Here is a 16,992-nt window from a genome sequence, read left to right as displayed (position 1 = left end):
AGGTAGGGAGGATTTGGAAAGGGTTGGAAGGGGAATACCATAATCAGAATATATCGTATGAAAAAATCCATTTCAATAAAAATAAAGTAAAATTTAAATATACCTACCTCACTCAACTCCAAGACATAATATCATGAAATTTTAGAGCACTGTGAATATAAAAATTTTAAAATAAAGCAGTTCCCATCAGAAATCACTAGGAGTCCACATGTCACCAGCTTTTTCTACAGCAACAATGAGACGTCCAATAGCAGTGAAAAAACACCTTTAAAAAGCTTGTGTACTCATTCCAGCAGCACGTGTACTGACATCCACAAGATGCTGATGGAGGTAAAACACAAGCTCATTGTCAGTCTGGGCTATTTAGGAAGGCCCTGTTTCCAAAAAACAAAAAACAAAAACAAACAAGAAAACCCAACTCAACATTTCCAGGAAAGGTCCATTCTAACCCCCCAAATTTACAGTTAGCTGTGCAAGGCTTGTAGAGACAAACATTTTTCATCCTACCTCCCTTAGAAGACATGCTGGGCTGCATTCCAATAAGCAAAGAAATATAGTAAATATGACAGTGGGTCTGGAAAGCAGGAGGCAGGGGGCAGGGGGAAGAACGGACGTTTCTCAGGGAAGTCCTTGTCTTCCCATCTGTAGCACTTGTGAGGTTCTTTGTCACCTGCCTTAGCATTTTTGATTCCCAGTCAACTGAGGGATAAACAGAGGAGCAGCAGGTAGGAGAGAAACTGCCAAGGAAGCCACCACGGAGAAGGTGAACAAACCCAGCCACCCAGCCTCTTTGACTGACCCCAGAGGTGGGGCAGAGGCCTGTCAACATGGAATGGTGTGGAAAGCTTCATCCGCACAAGCCCCATCACACGTCGGCAGTGGTATCAGAAGCAGGTGCTGTACTCCACCTATACAACTTGATACCTCCAACCCTGGGAAATGATTAGTGCTACTCAGTCCAACACTATGAGGTAAACAACACAAATATTTGAGTTCAGCAACCAAGAGCCCTAGGCAGAGCCACACTCTTGATGGCTTGTTTGAGGCTAAGGCCTGTGACTCTGATTTTATGCTCAGATCCTGAACTGGAGTTCAGTCATGGCACACAGGATGAAGGCAGCAGAGGCGCAGTTTTTAATCAGACGGTTCCGACTCCTGGCAATGTCGCTTGCCTGTATTGTCTGCACTTCCTTGCCAATGTGGCTCTGAGAGACAAAAGGGCCATCCTGGAGGTCACTCAAGAAGTCCCCACTGGAACCAGGAAGACAGCCAAGACTTTAGACTCCAAGTCCATGCTGAAATCAATAGACTTGATCTGCCCTCCTCTGGGTCCTGGCCTCAGCACTGTGCTCAGGTTTGGTGTTCAGAAGCCAGGAGGCTAAGCCAGGCTTGCAAGAAGATGCTGACTGTTAGCTTCCTGGGCATTTAAAAGGCAGAAAAAACGTCTGTTCCTATTGTAAAACTAATAGCCATTCATCATTTCTCCTCACTCACTATCTAATCAGCAGAAGAAAGCCATCTTTGGGATGGGGTTATATGTGCTACTGAGATGCCCTTGTAAAAGGGAGAGAATCCTAAAGTTGTCCCTCAACTCCACAGCGTTCACTCTTGTGCTTCTCATACAACCGGAAGAGGAAGGCCACAGACAAACAAAACAAAACAAAACAAAACAAAACAAAACAAAACAAAATAAAACAAAACAAAACACAAATCCCACCACCAAGAGCAAAACAAAGTAAAGGCAGATCAGGGTAGGGACCCAAGGAGAATGTTTTTGCAGAGAGCCAGGATCCCATTTTAATATTTATACCGTGGTTTTAAAACAAGCAAACTAAGTTCTTTTGCAAAGCAGACCATTGTTGACTGTGGACTGACTAGCGGTAGCAGAAATGCATCAGACCTGCCGATGCATGTCATCTCAATTGGAAATGTCACTAACCCTGTCATATCCCGTGAGCAATCCTGCTAAGAACTCTGACCTTGGAGACAATATTGGGCTCAAGTGGAAGCTGTTTGATGTTGAGCAAATTATTTTATCATACAAGTCCTTTGTTTCTTCATCTACAAAATGAAAAAATAAATAAAAGTTGCTTTCCAGTGACAAATCCGGCTAATGCTTAAGATATTATTTATTCTCATACCTGTTATCTGATGTGACAGTCCCAAGTGCTGGGGACAACACCTTTCCATTCTTCCAAGCACGAAGAATTATTGAAACTTTGCTCTTGTGACCTTAGATCGGTCACATGGTTGGCTTCAGCCAATGCGAGCCGCTGCTGTAAATGCTGAAGCCATAAAAGCTAGTCCACTGTGTTCCACGACTGTAAACTGTAGTATGCCCACTTAAGACAACTTGCAACCCAGAACAAGGGTGACACAGCAAAGTTCACCGTGGTCAGTTGTGCAAGGGCAAGACTATGCGTGTTAGGCCACCGTGATCTCTGAGTCTCCTGTTACTACAGAACAAGCTTCCTGATTGGCTTTAAGTGACACCTGACAGCAGCTGCTTTTTCCATCTCACAGATACCATCATCTTGTGGCGGCTGAAATACACAGGCCGATTCTTGACTTCAGAAGCTCCTAAAGGGGAAAATATCAGACCTATGGTCTGGACACTGCAAACTTAGCAGAGGATTTTAGCATTCAGCCTAAGGGAATCCCGGAAACTGCTAATGCTGGGAATTCTGCATCCTTTGTGTGTGGCCTCACAGCCTACAGCTTTTGGTAACATGGAAGCAATGAGAGGTGGACCAAAAGGAGGCGAGTGAGGGGAGGGAGAAGAAGGAAAGAGACAGTTAAACCGACTCTGCTCTGTCCACCCCCACTTTCTGATGATTTACTACAGCTTGGATTTTTTGCTTTCCTGATTTGCTTTGTTTTTAAATTATTAAATCAAAGGGATTGCTTGTCGTTTCTATGATACTAGAGCTGGTGGTTACCTTAAAAAAAATCTTGCCAATCAAAAAGTACAGTCCCAAGTTGTTCGATATTGCCTCTCCAGTTATTCGTCAGAGGCGTTAGTTACAGTGACCACTGAAGAAATAAAGACTGTTGCCATTGCTCTAGGTTGCTCACCGGCATTTTATGGCGAGACCCTACTGCGGAAGACACCGTACGCTTCGGTCTTAGGACGTGGAGAAATCGAATGGCAATGTCCAGGAAACTTCTTGTTGCTAGAGAGCTCTCATAGTACTTGAAGGTGTTTTGCAAGCACCCAGGGAGAAACTATCCACAGTCTTGCCCAGCTATGAACTCTTCCAACTACAATGAAGGGCTGTGTGGCACGATTTGCCCCTGTGTGCAGTAGCAGCACAAATGTTATGGAGGTAACCGATTGCTTGCTGAAGGGATTTAAGGCCTCCTCCACAGGAGGAAACACCTGCCTGGTGCTATAATCTGGATGAAAGTCCATGGTTGAAGAGCTCGTAGGCCCTAGGTGTAAATCTACCATTATTTTTCTGCTAAAATGAGCAGTGTGTCAAACTGCCTCCTAAATTTACATCTCTTTACTCATAGATCAACGAAGCTCTCAGATCTCCTCTGAAAAATAATTTCTTATTGTACCTGACAGTGTTTAACACAGAAACTCACAGAGATCCACTTGCCTGTGGCTCCTGAGGTTTTTCTTTCTCTTTTTCTCTCTTTCTTTCTTTCTTTCTTTCTTTCTTTCTTTCTTTCTTTCTTTCTTTCTTCCTTCCTTTCTTTTTTTTTTTTAGGGGGTTTGCTCTGTTTTTTTGAGACAGGGTTTCTCTGTGTATCCCTGGCTGTCGTAGAACTCACTCTGTAGACCAGGTTGGACTCCGAACTCAGAAATCCGCCTACCTCTGCCTCCCAAGTGCTGGGATTAAAGGCGTGCGCCACCACCACCCAGCTTTGCCTCCTGAGTTTTAAGTGTTGTGTGATGTGGGAAGCCACAAACGCCATTACAAGATGGTGCTGGTTTCAATAAGCCAACGTCCATGAATATGGGTAAACAACCAATGTGCACATGTGCCATAGAGTTTTTTGCCCAGTCACTGACTGGCCCGAGGCATGTAAATGAGGTACTGAAAGCATAACCAATCAGGTGTAGACACGCCTCTCCTAGGCCTATATAAGCAGCGCCAGTTCTGGGGCTCGGGTCTTTTGCCTACACAGTCAATGCTCTCCCAATAAACGTGTTGCAGAAGGATCCTGCTGTGGCGTCTTTCTTGCTGGCAAGTCAGGCATCTCACAGTGTGACACTATTCCTGGGGAGCCATGAAGAAATAGGAATTGACCTTAGATAGAGAACCAATGACAGACCAAGTACAGATACCACCCAAGTCCACCTTGGTGAGGCAATGAGCTATACTGGAGCTACTTACAGGAATATGGGCAAGAGGTTAATTGCAGGAGTAGAAATGACTCAAACACAGCAACGTCATCAAAAGCCCATACCACCATGGGTGACAGTTCACCATACCTGGACCTCCACAGCATGTAGGCCGGTCAACAGGTTGGAGGATGTTTATCATTCATTTGGTCTGAGTCTCTTGTGGGCAGCTTGACTGGTCTGTTTCTCCAAGGCACTGCAGCAGACCTGTGCTTCTTCTAAGATGCTCAGCTAATTTCTGCCTCTTCCAGGTGACTGGTCTGGTTGAAGCCTCTTTCTAAGCAGCTTGCTGAGAGATTTCTTCAGAGCTTTCCCTATCTGTGAGTCTTTACTTAGTTAGTCTAAGAGTGACTGAGCAGTCTTTTCTGCTTATATATTCTTGGAGAAGGGGTGGCTAGTGAATCTTGTCAGTTTCAGGGACTTCCTAAAGATATTTTGGGTTGTTTGCTTCCTGTCTTAAGGCCCTTAGCTGTCTCTGGGCAAGATGGAATATTTCACTTCCCCTCAGAAAACCCAGTTGTTTCACTTTCCTGTAAACATCCTATCCTAAAATATCCTATTTTTTGCTTGTTTTGTTACCTTCCTTTTCATATCCTATGTTTTAAATTTCCTACTAAGATGAAGGGTGTGAATGTCAGAGAAAACTGCCACATAGTCCTGGAATTACAGGCCATGGCCAACATGCCCAGTTTGTTTGTTTTCTCTTAAGCAGAAGCTGTGCAGACTATTCCCATTTTTTTGTTCTTAGCATCTGCAGCCTGAGACAGATAGGGATTTCTCAGTTAATAAGGTCAAGAACAAGGGGTAATGTCGGGTTCCATTTGTATGAAAAGTAGACCGAATGCAAGATTGTTCTCATCCTCCTAAAGTGTTTTTGTGATAGGACTTGGTTCCTCCTCCATCATCAACAGTTACCAATCTGTTGGGTTGTTTTGGAAACATTATAAACGTCAGTTGATGACCTGAAGCAGTTGCAGTGATCTCCTGATGTACAGGTTGGCTCATGATCAGTGTGTGCTAACTGGGTCAACTCTGGAGTCTTCCTTGAGACAATGCTAGTATTGGTTAACAGTTTCCTTCGTTCCCTTAAGTGTTTGTGAATAAAATGATGTGCTGTCTGAGATTTGTTTTGTGATGAGGGACTCTGGGAAAGCAGGCAAGTATAAAACACAACTGGCCAGGAGTCAATAATGTTGCAAGGTAATGATGGCCCCCAAAGCGTTCTGTGTTCTTTCCTTACATCTGTGTGTGTTTTATTTCCCAGAACAAAAAGTAAAGGGTTGTGTTCTATTTTTTAAGTTCAACCCATGACGTTCAAAATAAAAGTGAAGACCTCTCAGTAAGGCCATAGTCTTAAATGTCTGGTGAAAATGAAGGACTCTAGATAGATTCCGGAGGCTTCTTTTGACTTGGCAAGACCGCCCCAGAGGTCTGAGTAAACTTCTGATGGGCTGCAGAGCCAAAAAGATGGTGCACAAATGCACAGACAACCTCTAATGTTTCCCAGGGTGGGGCCTCCTCATCTATCAAGTTTAAAATATATACATATAAAATTTCCCGAAACAAATAGTTCGTTCCACCTTCTACTCATTGACCCATACTCTTGGCTTCATCGCCAGGGAGCTGGACTCAGTTTCTCTTGGTTAAGGATGTCTTTGCAAATAAGACAGGAAGAAGCACTGGGTTGGAAATCCAGAGGCAAAAACATGAATCCTGTCAGGGACACCAAAGTGACCCAGTGTCTTGGGTAGTATCATCATACTGATAATAAAGTTATCCTGCCAGACTAAAGACCCTTCAGTGTCTCGTTTCTGCAAACCAGAGGCTTCAAATTCCGCTGGGGCCAAGAACCTTGACCCATGGCCTGTACCTTTCTAAAGACCATCTTTCCCACCTTTGCACATTATCGGGAGACTGCTATCCCTGCAGATAACTGGAGAGGAGGTGACTGCTATAGGTGACCCCAAACTTGATAGCACTTTCGGGCTTCGGGAAGCAGGTATGGCAAGGACCTGTATGATTTCTCCTTTGTGCCCTTGCCTGCTGGCACACCCTGACCTGGTCCCCACTGCGGAGAAATCTGGCAGGCGGCAGCGGCGGGCGTGGCCCGCGCAGGAGGCGCGCAAGGCGGGAGGGCGCCGAGCTGCGGCTACTCCCGCGCCGCCGAGAGGGAGGGGCCCAGCGCCGTCCGCCAGCCTGGCTCACCACCGCTCGCCCGCTGCTCGGTGTCCTCGCGAGCCCAGCTTCGGCCAGCGAAGGCGACGTCCATCGTGAGCCCGGGCGAGGCGCGTCCCCGAGCGGCCCGGCGTGTGAGCCTTGCTCAACAGTGCTGGTAAGTGCGGGTCTCTGGGTCTCCAGCTCTGCGGCCGCCGTGCCGCTGGTCCCCGGGTGGGTCGCGCGCATCGCGCAGCTGCGCCGCAGGCTCACAGGTGGCCCCGTGGTGAATGTGGCGCCCCAGGCCCAGCTCTGAGTTAGCCAACTCTCTCCACTCGGGGGCGCGGGTTGCCAGCCCCCACATGGCCCACCCAGGCTGTGGGAGGGAGGACACCCGCAAGAGCCCGACTTAGAAGGGGATGCGCAAAGGCGCGCTCCTTCCCCAGACACACACAAGCTATCCGGGGAGAAGCGGAGCAAGCACCACCCCAAAGGCGTCGCAGCTCCAGGATGGCAGGTTGGGTGGCTACCCTTTCGTTTTATTTTTTTATTGACCCTCCATGGGAAAAGTTTAAGATCATGCAAAGCAAAGTTGGGGCGCAACTGGGGGCACATCCTAGAGAACAGAGCAGTGGGTTTTCATAGCTCACCCTGGAGCTGATCTTGAGCCTTGGGAGTCCAACCCAGGCTAGTCTTGACCCGGCACTGTGACAATCCCTAGAGCGCTGTGAGTCTCTTAATCACGGGTGCTAAGCTTAGACATCTGCAAGCAGCCAGGCATTCGATGGGCTGGGGTTATCTGAGGAGCAGCTGCAACTCAGCCTGTGTTGACTGGTCATCTTGCTCTGTTCCAGCTAATCCCAGTGTGTAAATGGCCTGTGTTTAATTAGCTAATTTTACACCTGAGGTGATCTCAGAGAATGCTCCTAAAATGAAATCGTTGGCACCGAAAAGGAAAATAAAAACAGGAAATGTAAAGGCTTGTTTAGAAAGGGAATCTTGACTGTAGCGGCAGTCCTGTGGGGTACTTTACCCACCTCTTCTGTGGAATAGCGAATCAAAACTCTGCTTTGCATATCTGGCATAAAGGATAGGTGTTGAGACTACTGAGGGAGGATTTTATCGACAGAGGTGTTGCTGCAACTTGCATGTTGTTTACGAAATACCCACTTGGTATCTCTAAATAGCCTCCTGGTCATGTCACTGCCTTGAGCTTTGTTGGAGCTTTTGAAAATAAGACTAAAGGATTTGGTTGTTGTTTTTGAAGCTCCTGCTGGAAACAGTTTAGATGCTTTAAGAAAACAGCAGCTTGTTCGTGTTGCCAGGACATTTTTTTTTTTGTAAACTTCAATATTTAAAGAGCAGTTTCTCTGTATCTAATGTGTGACACCACTTTCATAAAAATAATATCCTGTGATTATTATGTGAACAGGAAAACAGTATTACCTTCTCCCAAATCCACCCCTTGCCAAATGATAGGTTCAATCAGAAAATGCACTGAATTACATAATTGTTCTAGAAGAAAGCAGAATGGATAATGGTCAGTTGTCAAGAACTTAGTTCCAAAAGAAGTGGAACGATTTTAGCACAGAAGGATATTGCATGACTTCAAATGTTGCATGACTTCAAATGAATGAATTGACTTTTGTTTATAAATTTTTTCATACTTACACACATCTCAGCTATCTGAATCTAACATCAGACTTATTGAAATATTAACTTGGTTTATATACATATATGTGATTATGAGTCCATTCTAGATACCACTTCTTCCAAGTGCTTCTTATGCTTTAATTCATCTTAAAGCAATTTATGAGGCTGTAGTTCAGTGATAGGAGTTATTGTCTGGAGTGTTGAGGCTCTGAATGGGAGCCTCAGAGCATGTGCACGCATGTGTACACACGCGCACACACACACACACACACACAGCAATTCTGGTTGGCAAGGACTTTAATTGCCTATGACTCTTTTGATCAATCAATCAATATCTCTGTGTCTCTGTCTCGGTCTCTTTGACTGTCTCCTTGTCTCTGTCTCTGTCTCTCTGTCTCTCTCTGTCTATGTGTGTATATACACACACACACACACACACATATATATATATATGTGTGTGTGTGTATATGTATATGTGTATATATATATATATATATATGCACACATACATATGTGTGTGTGTGTGATTTGTAAGAGCACTCGGTTCTTGCAAACATCCAGAGTCTGGTTCCCAGCATCCATGTTGGATGGATCTCAACTGCCTATACCTCTAGCTCCAGGCCTTTTCTGGACCCCAAGGGCACTTGCACTCACATGTGCACATACTCACACACAGGCACACATAATTACAATTAAGAGAAAGATTTCAATTAAATTAATAAATTAAGGTGCCAGAAGCACGTAGAACTTAAGTAACTTACCCATGAACACAGGCCACAGGACAAGACGTCATCATAAATGCAAAGTTATCTTTATAGAAAGGTAAGATTGTATGACTTACTTACCACTGTTGTTTTTATTTAAACTTAGGTGGAGCTATTTTCCCTGTGAAGAGTAAAGATCCCCAACTGTAGAAGTGCCCATAAGCATCATCGACTGGGAAGCAAGGAGCAGTATGCCAGAACCGTCTGTCTGAGTCTAAAGTGTGAAGACCACCATATCCACCAGAAAAGCCAGGATGGATCTCCACCAAAGCCCCACAGCCAGGCTCCTGCAGAAATGGTGTTCCCATGAGTCACCATTTGGCTGCAGGAGACATTATAATAGCAGGAAAAAACTGAAGCTAATTCGAGTCATTGGCCTTGTCATGGGCCTGGTAGCTGTGAGCACTGTCCCATTTTCAATCAGTGCCTTTACTGAGACAGACTCTCAGAGCAACAGAGGAGAAGCCAGTGATATGAGTGGCCCCAAGGTAGCACAGGGTCACCGTCAAAGAACTCTCTTAGACTTAAATGACAAGATTCGAGATTACACCCCACAGCCACCTGCTTCTCAGGAAGACCAAGCTGAGAACAGTACTGAGCATACCCAGGGAGACTACCCAAAGGACATCTTTTCCCTGGAGGAGCGAAGGAAAGGTGCCATCATTCTGCATGTCATCGGGATGATCTATATGTTCATAGCATTAGCCATCGTCTGTGATGAGTTCTTTGTTCCTTCTCTAACTGTCATCACTGAAAAACTGGGAATCTCTGATGATGTGGCTGGAGCCACCTTCATGGCTGCAGGCGGGTCAGCCCCAGAACTTTTCACGTCTCTGATAGGGGTCTTCATTGCTCACAGCAATGTCGGCATTGGCACCATCGTGGGTTCCGCCGTGTTCAATATTCTCTTTGTTATTGGCATGTGTGCTCTGTTTTCTAGAGAAATCCTAAACCTGACCTGGTGGCCGCTCTTTCGGGATGTGTCCTTCTACATCGTTGATTTGCTCATGTTGATCACATTTTTCCTGGATAACGTTATCATGTGGTGGGAAAGCTTACTCCTCTTAACGGCCTATTTTGCCTATGTGGTTTTCATGAAGTTCAACGTCCAAGTAGAGAGATGGGTGAAGCAAATGATATCTCGCAATAATGTTATCAAGGTGACAGTGCCAGAAGCCCAAGCAAAGGTCAGTGAAAGTAGTCTTAACTGTTTTCTTAGCATAGTTCTAAACGCACATGTTTTGACAAGCTGTAGCTTGTTTTTGTTTTGTTTTGTTTTTTTAACTATGATGATCTTTGGGCTAGAGTGAGTAATAGATTGTATTCAGTAGTCTTGTGAGAGCCAATGAGTGATATTAGAAAATATAATTTGTAGGACATTTTCCTATGTGTCTACCAAGTGTCAAAGCTACTATAGAGTTAAAAAAAAAAACAATGTAAATATAGGTTATATAAGCATCCCATGTCAGACTCAGCATTGGCTGGTTTTTTGGAAAAACAGACCCAGTGATTTTGAGAGTGGTTTCATTTTGATGTGCATATTCTTAGCAAGTGACAGGGCTTTCTTTTTAGGTAAGCATATGATAGTGATCAAGAACCATCTCTTTGCAGATGTTTAGGGGAGAAAGTTTGTTTTATAAGAGCTGTATCTTTCAGCAGCAGCCTGGGCTTACCAGCTGTTTGGCTTCATTGTGGTGACTATAGATATTTTCCCTTTTCTCTTTAAGTCAGTTTTATTTCATGGTGCTGGGGATTAAACCCAAGTGCCTCTCACATTGCTAGGCAAGCAACCTGAGACTGAGGAACACCCCCAGACCTATGCTATTTTTCTTGATCCATGTGATCTGATTTGAAAGGAATCAGTATCCACTGTAGAGGAAATCTCTGGCCAGCCTGCTTCTGTATTGCAGCAGACCTTTTGCCCAGCATAATAAACATGGCCCAGTGTACAGTCACAGGAGAATGGAGGTAATGGTGCTTGATTAAGGAGGCAGATTTGCAAACAGTTTAAAAGAAATTGATCTAAAAAAAATGTAGATTTGAAAGAAAAACAATAGATTCATCAGTGAATTTTTATGTAGTTTCATAATTAATGCAGCATTCTGATTTATAGTCTAGCTATAAAAATGTCATCTCTGAATATGATTTTAAACGGAAAACCCAAGTACATACAGGAACTTTTCGTGCTTGCAAGTGGGAAAATCCTCACACATATAAAAAGCAGATGTTTGAGAAACAGTAGGAGATTTGATCACAAAATGGAGAAAAATGGTATTATTTTAGTTAAATTTACGTAATTCCATTATCGTCTAGTTTGATGATCATCTTTTTTTTTTGTAGTAGCCACCGAGTAGAAGCAGAGTGGAAAAATCACTAGTGATATTTATGTAAACAGGAGAGAGAAAGAGAGAGAGAGAGAGAGCACAAAAGCGTGCAAAGAAGAAATGTTTTAAATATTTTTGTCATGCACATGTACATGATGTGTGTGTGTGGCGGGGGTGAATGTGCCATGCCACATGTGTCCATCAGAGGACAACTTGGTCGAGTTCATTTTTTCTTTCATCTGTGTGAGGGTTCGGGGAATCAAACTTGGATCACCAGGCTTCTGTAATTAGCACCTTTACTCTTCTCTGGTCCACGGATGTTTATACTATATATTTATTCTAACATTTATTTCAGAGTGTGCTCATTGAGAACTGTAGTTTCTCGAGCTGTTTAGCACCATATGCAGCGAGCACGCATTCACGGGTGACAGCTGATGACATACCCTTCGTGACATCTGACGAAGACATTCTTTGTGCTATGTGCTCTACCTTAGTAACAAAAAGGATGACCCCCAAACTCTCCTCAGGCCTGTTTGAATGATTTGCTTACTAGTCTGTGGTCTATTTCAGTCAGTGTACTGGGCAGTTCTCAGGAAAAGCCATATTTTTGAGAAGCATTTTAGAAATATCCCAGGCATATCAACAGTGAAAAGTCTTTTGAGGAATTCTGAACCTTGGGGGTTTTTTTTCCTTTTTCTTTTTCTTTTTTCTTTTTTTCCTTTCTTTTCTCCCCCCCCCCCACCATCATGGCCCTTCTTTACATAGACATACACTTGGTTGGACATTGTGCTGGCCGCATTTGCAAACGTCGGAACTTACAGAGTTTGTATTCTGATTTCAGTGGGGATAGGAATGCAGCTGGGTTCATGCATGTGGGAAATAGCTTTAAATGCAGGCTACAGAGAACACTCAGTCAACTATAATGTCCTCACTAAAGGAGACCTGGCAGATTTCTTACCTGATTAATTCGAGGTCTGTCATCTCACTTTTCTGATAATTTATAAGTTGGGGATTCAGGCTGACATGCCTTTCTCATATCCATAATTTATTCTTAATTCTATCTTAGTTTTAATCTGTTAAATTCTGAGTATACATAATCATAAAGTTGGAGGTTCTAATCTTAAATATTTCCATGAGTGCTTATTCTCTTATGGTTCTTTCATACTACAGTTTTAATTTAATCTATGCAGTCTTCAACCTTTCTTTTAGCACATGATAACTAATTGGAGTAGATGGGTTTTTTTCCATAGCAGACCTGTATCTGTCTAGGGCACAATCATACATTTTCAAGTGGGGTGGTTCATAAGAACCTGATTCTGTTCAAGAAACTATACCTTGGTATCTCTTTGGACTCACTGCTGGAACTCTGAAGTGATTATAGTCCTTATCACATTCCTGATTCCAGAGTCCTGTAGAGCTTTCTCCCCAGCTCTGAGCACAGATATCTCAGAAGGGCTGATTTGAGTATAGCCACTTTCCTTCTGGTGTGCTGAGGTCACTTTGACTGGAATAGCATGTTTCTTCTACAGGAATCAGTGCTCTGATGTCATCTGGACACTTAGAGAGTCCTTACACTGAATGTGCCCCATGTGCATCTTAGTAGGAAGGGCTACACTATATAGACATCTAGAAAGCAAATACTAGCTCGTTTTCCTGTAAGCTTACTTTGTTGCTTTGTTTTTGCAATTATGGGGCAGGAGAAATTGAGAAAGCAGAAAAAACATATTTTGGGTAGCAGATCATCAAGTGGTTCTTGCTATTGGTATAGTCAACTCTTCTGGGCTCAACATAGTGAACTAGCTTTCAAATGACTTACTTCAATAAGGACATTGGAAATCTTAATTTGGGTTCATAGTGACTGATAGATTGTGCCAGAAAGCAATAGACTGTGAACATGAAGAAATTGGTAATTCTTTTCATAAAATGTTGCTTCCCCATGTATGTTTTTCATTTTTAGGTTTTTTGTTTCTTTGTTTAAGTTTTCTTTTGATGACTCAACTACCTTCTGTAAAATGTTGCATGGTGTCATGACATGATACAGAAGCCCAGACAGAAAAGTTTTTTTTTTTCTTTTTAAATCTGTTCTTTGAATTTCATAAAATGTTCTTTGATCATATTTACCCCCCCCACTTTACTTAGTTCTGCCCCCTCTTTACTTCCTACCCAACTTTGTGTCCTTATTTTTAACCTTTAAAGACCAATTTGTGCTCTCCAAATATTCTTGGATGTGTAGTCTTCCACTGAATAGTAATGAACTTGTCAAGGGCTACACTCTTAGGAAAAAAAAAAAATCCCTCCTCTCTCTTCCCTCTCTGCAGCAGCCAGCAGCTTCCAATAGCACCAAGCTTGTATGGCCTCCTCCACTCGTCACAGTGGGACTTAGTCTGGCTTGAGTTTGCACAGGCCTTTTGCATGCTATCGCAACATCTGGGAATTCCTTTGTGCGTCTGCCTTACTGTGTTCAGAAGACATGTTTTCTTATAGTCGTCCACTGCCTCAGGCTCTTACAATCTTTCTGTTCCCTCTTCCACCATGATTCCTGAGCCTTGGAAGAAAGGAATACAGTATATATGTTCCTTTAGGTCTGAGCAGCCTTCTGTCTCTTATTCTATGCACCTTGGCCAGTTTTGAATCTCTGTGTTAATAACTATCTACTGCAAATTGAAGCTTTTCGGTTGAGGATTGAGAGATGTATTGATCTCTAGGTGTAAGGATCTATAGTGATCTATCAATATGATAATAAGTCATTAGGACTTAGTTTTAACTCTATCCATTAAACAAAATGATAGCAGTAAATTCTTCTCTGGGACCTTTCATTTATCTAGCTACAGCCTTGTGACTGGATAATAGCGTATAGGTTTCATCTTGTGCAGGGCGAATCAAGTCAATTTTTTACAAAGTGGTTGGTTACTCCCATGATAGTCATGCCTTTATTACACCAGTGCATATGTCTTGCCAGTCTGGTCATTATTGTAGCTTACAGGGTTCATAGCTGAGTAAAACTGCTGATGAGTTTTCTCCTCTGGTCGCATGCCTAGTATTTTCCTCTCTATACACACTAGCTAGGGATAAAAAGTCCAGGCCAATACCAGTTGGATTTCTCCATGTTCTATGACTTCAAGTGTATGGTGGCTTCAGAAGTAGGGTCTTATATAGGCCGTAGCCAAGAGCATGTGAAATAGCATGTAATTCTTGGGGTGGGGGGTATGGGACCACTCTGAACAACAGCTCCAAAATAAAGAATTCATTCCTGGTGCTGGGATTTTGACTTGATAGCCCGTGGTGTCTAATGAAGGTGGTTTTGCCTGCTACGGGTAACTCTACTTTATCTCTTAATGTATTTGTATTTATAATAGGAAGCACCTACTTCCTATTTGTTTTTGATGCCTTTCTTAGAAATGTTTTTAGTACCATGTACTTCTCTCCGTATTCCCTCCTCTACTGTGCTCTCTGTTCCCCCATTTCAGTTTAACCCTTCCTGTCCCATTACTCCCTTTTAGCACTTTTTACCAGTTCATTCTATCTCCTCTCCCATGAAACCTGTCCCACAAGTACCCTGAGTAATTTCCTGACGTCCCTGGGTATCAGGAGAGGGGTTTAAACCCCATCCATGTAACAGTCCTAGTGGCTTCTGAGAAATTACTGAAGCTCTCTGAGCCTCAAGCGTCTTAACTTTGAAGATGAAATTAATAGCATTAGTTTTCTAAAGACTGCAAAAGCAGTTAAATGATCACTAACAAGCAAAGCATCTAGCGTAGCCTTTGACAGTGGTGTGGTCAGTATATGTTGGTTCCCCTCTTTCATTGTTTCATTCTTAAATGAACAGTAGGTCAAAATAAGTGATTCTGGGTTTAATTTATAAGAGCATTCCTTGAAGGATAAATTTACTTTAGTGGCTCACTGGGTTAAGCAGGTTGCTGTGCGTCCCAGGGGAATGTATTTACCATGTGATAATCTTCGTAAACCTAATGACTAACTATGTACAGTGACTATTGTTTACATGTTACACATGTAAACAAGTCCAGTGAAACCAAATGTGAGTGTGTGTATGTGTGTGTGTGTGTGTGTGTGTGTGTGNGAGAGAGAGAGAGAGAGAGAGAGAGAGAGAGAGAGAGAGAGAGAGAGAGAATATGCATGTGTGGTTTGTCCTGAAATTTTATTGCCCAGAATTTTGCTTGAAATAAGGAGACCATTTGAAAGGGGCTCAGAAATACCTGTACTAAGTATAACATCTGTTTAAAGCATTTAGGCATAGAATGATTGGGACCCTGTTTTTCAAGCCCCATCGTAGCTGGTTACTGGTACTGGGTGTTAGAGCAGTCTCTTTTCAGGATATGCAGACATTTTAGGGAGTGCCTAGCTGCTGAGACCTGGTTTTGATGTGTCACTATACTAGGCTGTCACTGGCCCAGAAAGCAGCTGTCCATGGTACTTAGCTTCTTAGACTTGGCACACTAATCTGACAGCAAGTCAGCTGAGTTCTAATCAAGGAAGTGATCCAAATAAAGACCCTGAAAGCAACATAGTGGAATGCCAGACTCTAGCAATCTGGGAGCACCTTGTTTTAGTCAATCTAACTGCTCCTGGAAGTTGAGAACATTTTTTGCAGTTGAAATTGTTAGTTACATCCTTGAGGAAATTAGAATTAAAACATTATAAATATTCCTTACATAGTTAGCATTTCTCTCATTAAATCGCAAGTAATTTTATAAACAGTCGTGTGTAGCCCAAAGCTTGCTTAAGATTCAGAATGTGTTAGGAAACTCAAGCCCTCCCAAAGTTAGTATATAAATCAGTAAAGCTCATATACAGATATCAAGGAAGACAAGATCAGTCTTACGAAAATAAAGGGTTTTTATTTCTTTCCACCATCCTTCCCTCCCCCCTCTTCCTTTCTATCTTCCTAGTCTAATTGTGTTGCCCAGGCTGAACTGGCAACCTCAATCCTGCTCAGCTACAGGGGGTACTTGGATTATAGGTGTGCATGCACAAGCTAGGAAAGACGTATTTCTAAAGAGATGTGAAAAATGATCATCTTTTTGAACAGAAAGAAAATTTAGGAGTCACAAATCTGTAATCAACTAGAATTTCGAGTGTTATATATTCATTTAGATAGAGATATAACATGCTGCTATTTTTCTTGTTTTGTTTCCTTTTATTAACCAATTGGTAAGTAGCTGTGGTTTAGAATAAGTGAGACCTTTTGGAAGACCCTCAAGGTCAAGGATATTTCATGCATTAAGTCTACATTTGACTCCCCCCGCCCCCCGCACCCGCACCTTTTAATCTGGTTTTCTCTGGCTTAAACTCTGAGTTGGTGAGCAATGCAGAAAAGCCATTACCTTGCCCCAGTCTTCTACTATTCCACTTCCCTGCCTTCTCTTTCCCTCTCCTCTTCTGCTCCTTGTTGATAGAACCAATTACAGATCTGCATTCTAGAAATCAGAATGTGGAGGAGATGAAGCAGATCAAAGTTAAGAGCTCCTGCTATGTAAGTCCAGGACTTCAGATCCAAGCAGCCAAGTAACAAGCCCAGGGTCCAGCATACAGGTTTAACCACAACTCCCAGCAGGCCAGAGGCAGGAAGACTTCTGGAGTTTGCTGACTTGCAACCTAGAAGGAAAAATGCAAGCCCAGGGATCAAGAAGAGACCCCTTAGAGGAACAGGCAGAGACTGATAGAGGAAGACACATGTAGCCCTTTCCTGGCTTCTCTCTCTCTCTCTCTCTCTCTCTCTCTCTCT

The 16,992-nt window shown here is 43.1% G+C and overlaps 1 protein-coding gene across 8 annotated transcripts in view; it reads left to right on the top strand.

Annotated features, from left to right (window-relative positions):
• Positions 1-6,503: 6,503 nt before the first annotated feature.
• Positions 6,504-16,992, top strand: part of Slc24a2 (solute carrier family 24 member 2) — a 237,444-nt gene continuing 226,955 nt past the window's right edge. For 4 of the 8 annotated variants that reach the window (XM_029476321.1, XM_021160559.2, XM_029476320.1 and 1 more), the window contains exons 1-2: positions 6,505-6,686; positions 9,032-10,112. In XM_029476321.1, the coding sequence (XP_029332181.1) occupies positions 9,180-10,112 (933 nt within the window). In that variant the 5' untranslated portion in view covers positions 6,505-6,686; positions 9,032-9,179. Of the gene's footprint in view, positions 6,687-6,812; positions 7,026-9,031; positions 10,113-16,992 lie in introns of those variants that run through there. The other 4 variants (XM_029476322.1, XM_021160560.2, XM_029476317.1 and 1 more) reach the window with 3 other exon arrangements.

The sequence above is a fragment of the Mus caroli genome, chromosome 4 (assembly GCF_900094665.2).
Source record: "Mus caroli chromosome 4, CAROLI_EIJ_v1.1, whole genome shotgun sequence".
Taxonomy (NCBI): Eukaryota; Metazoa; Chordata; class Mammalia; order Rodentia; family Muridae; genus Mus; species Mus caroli.
Note: the sequence above shows the minus strand (reverse complement) of the source record. Positions and strands in the feature narration are given on the sequence as shown.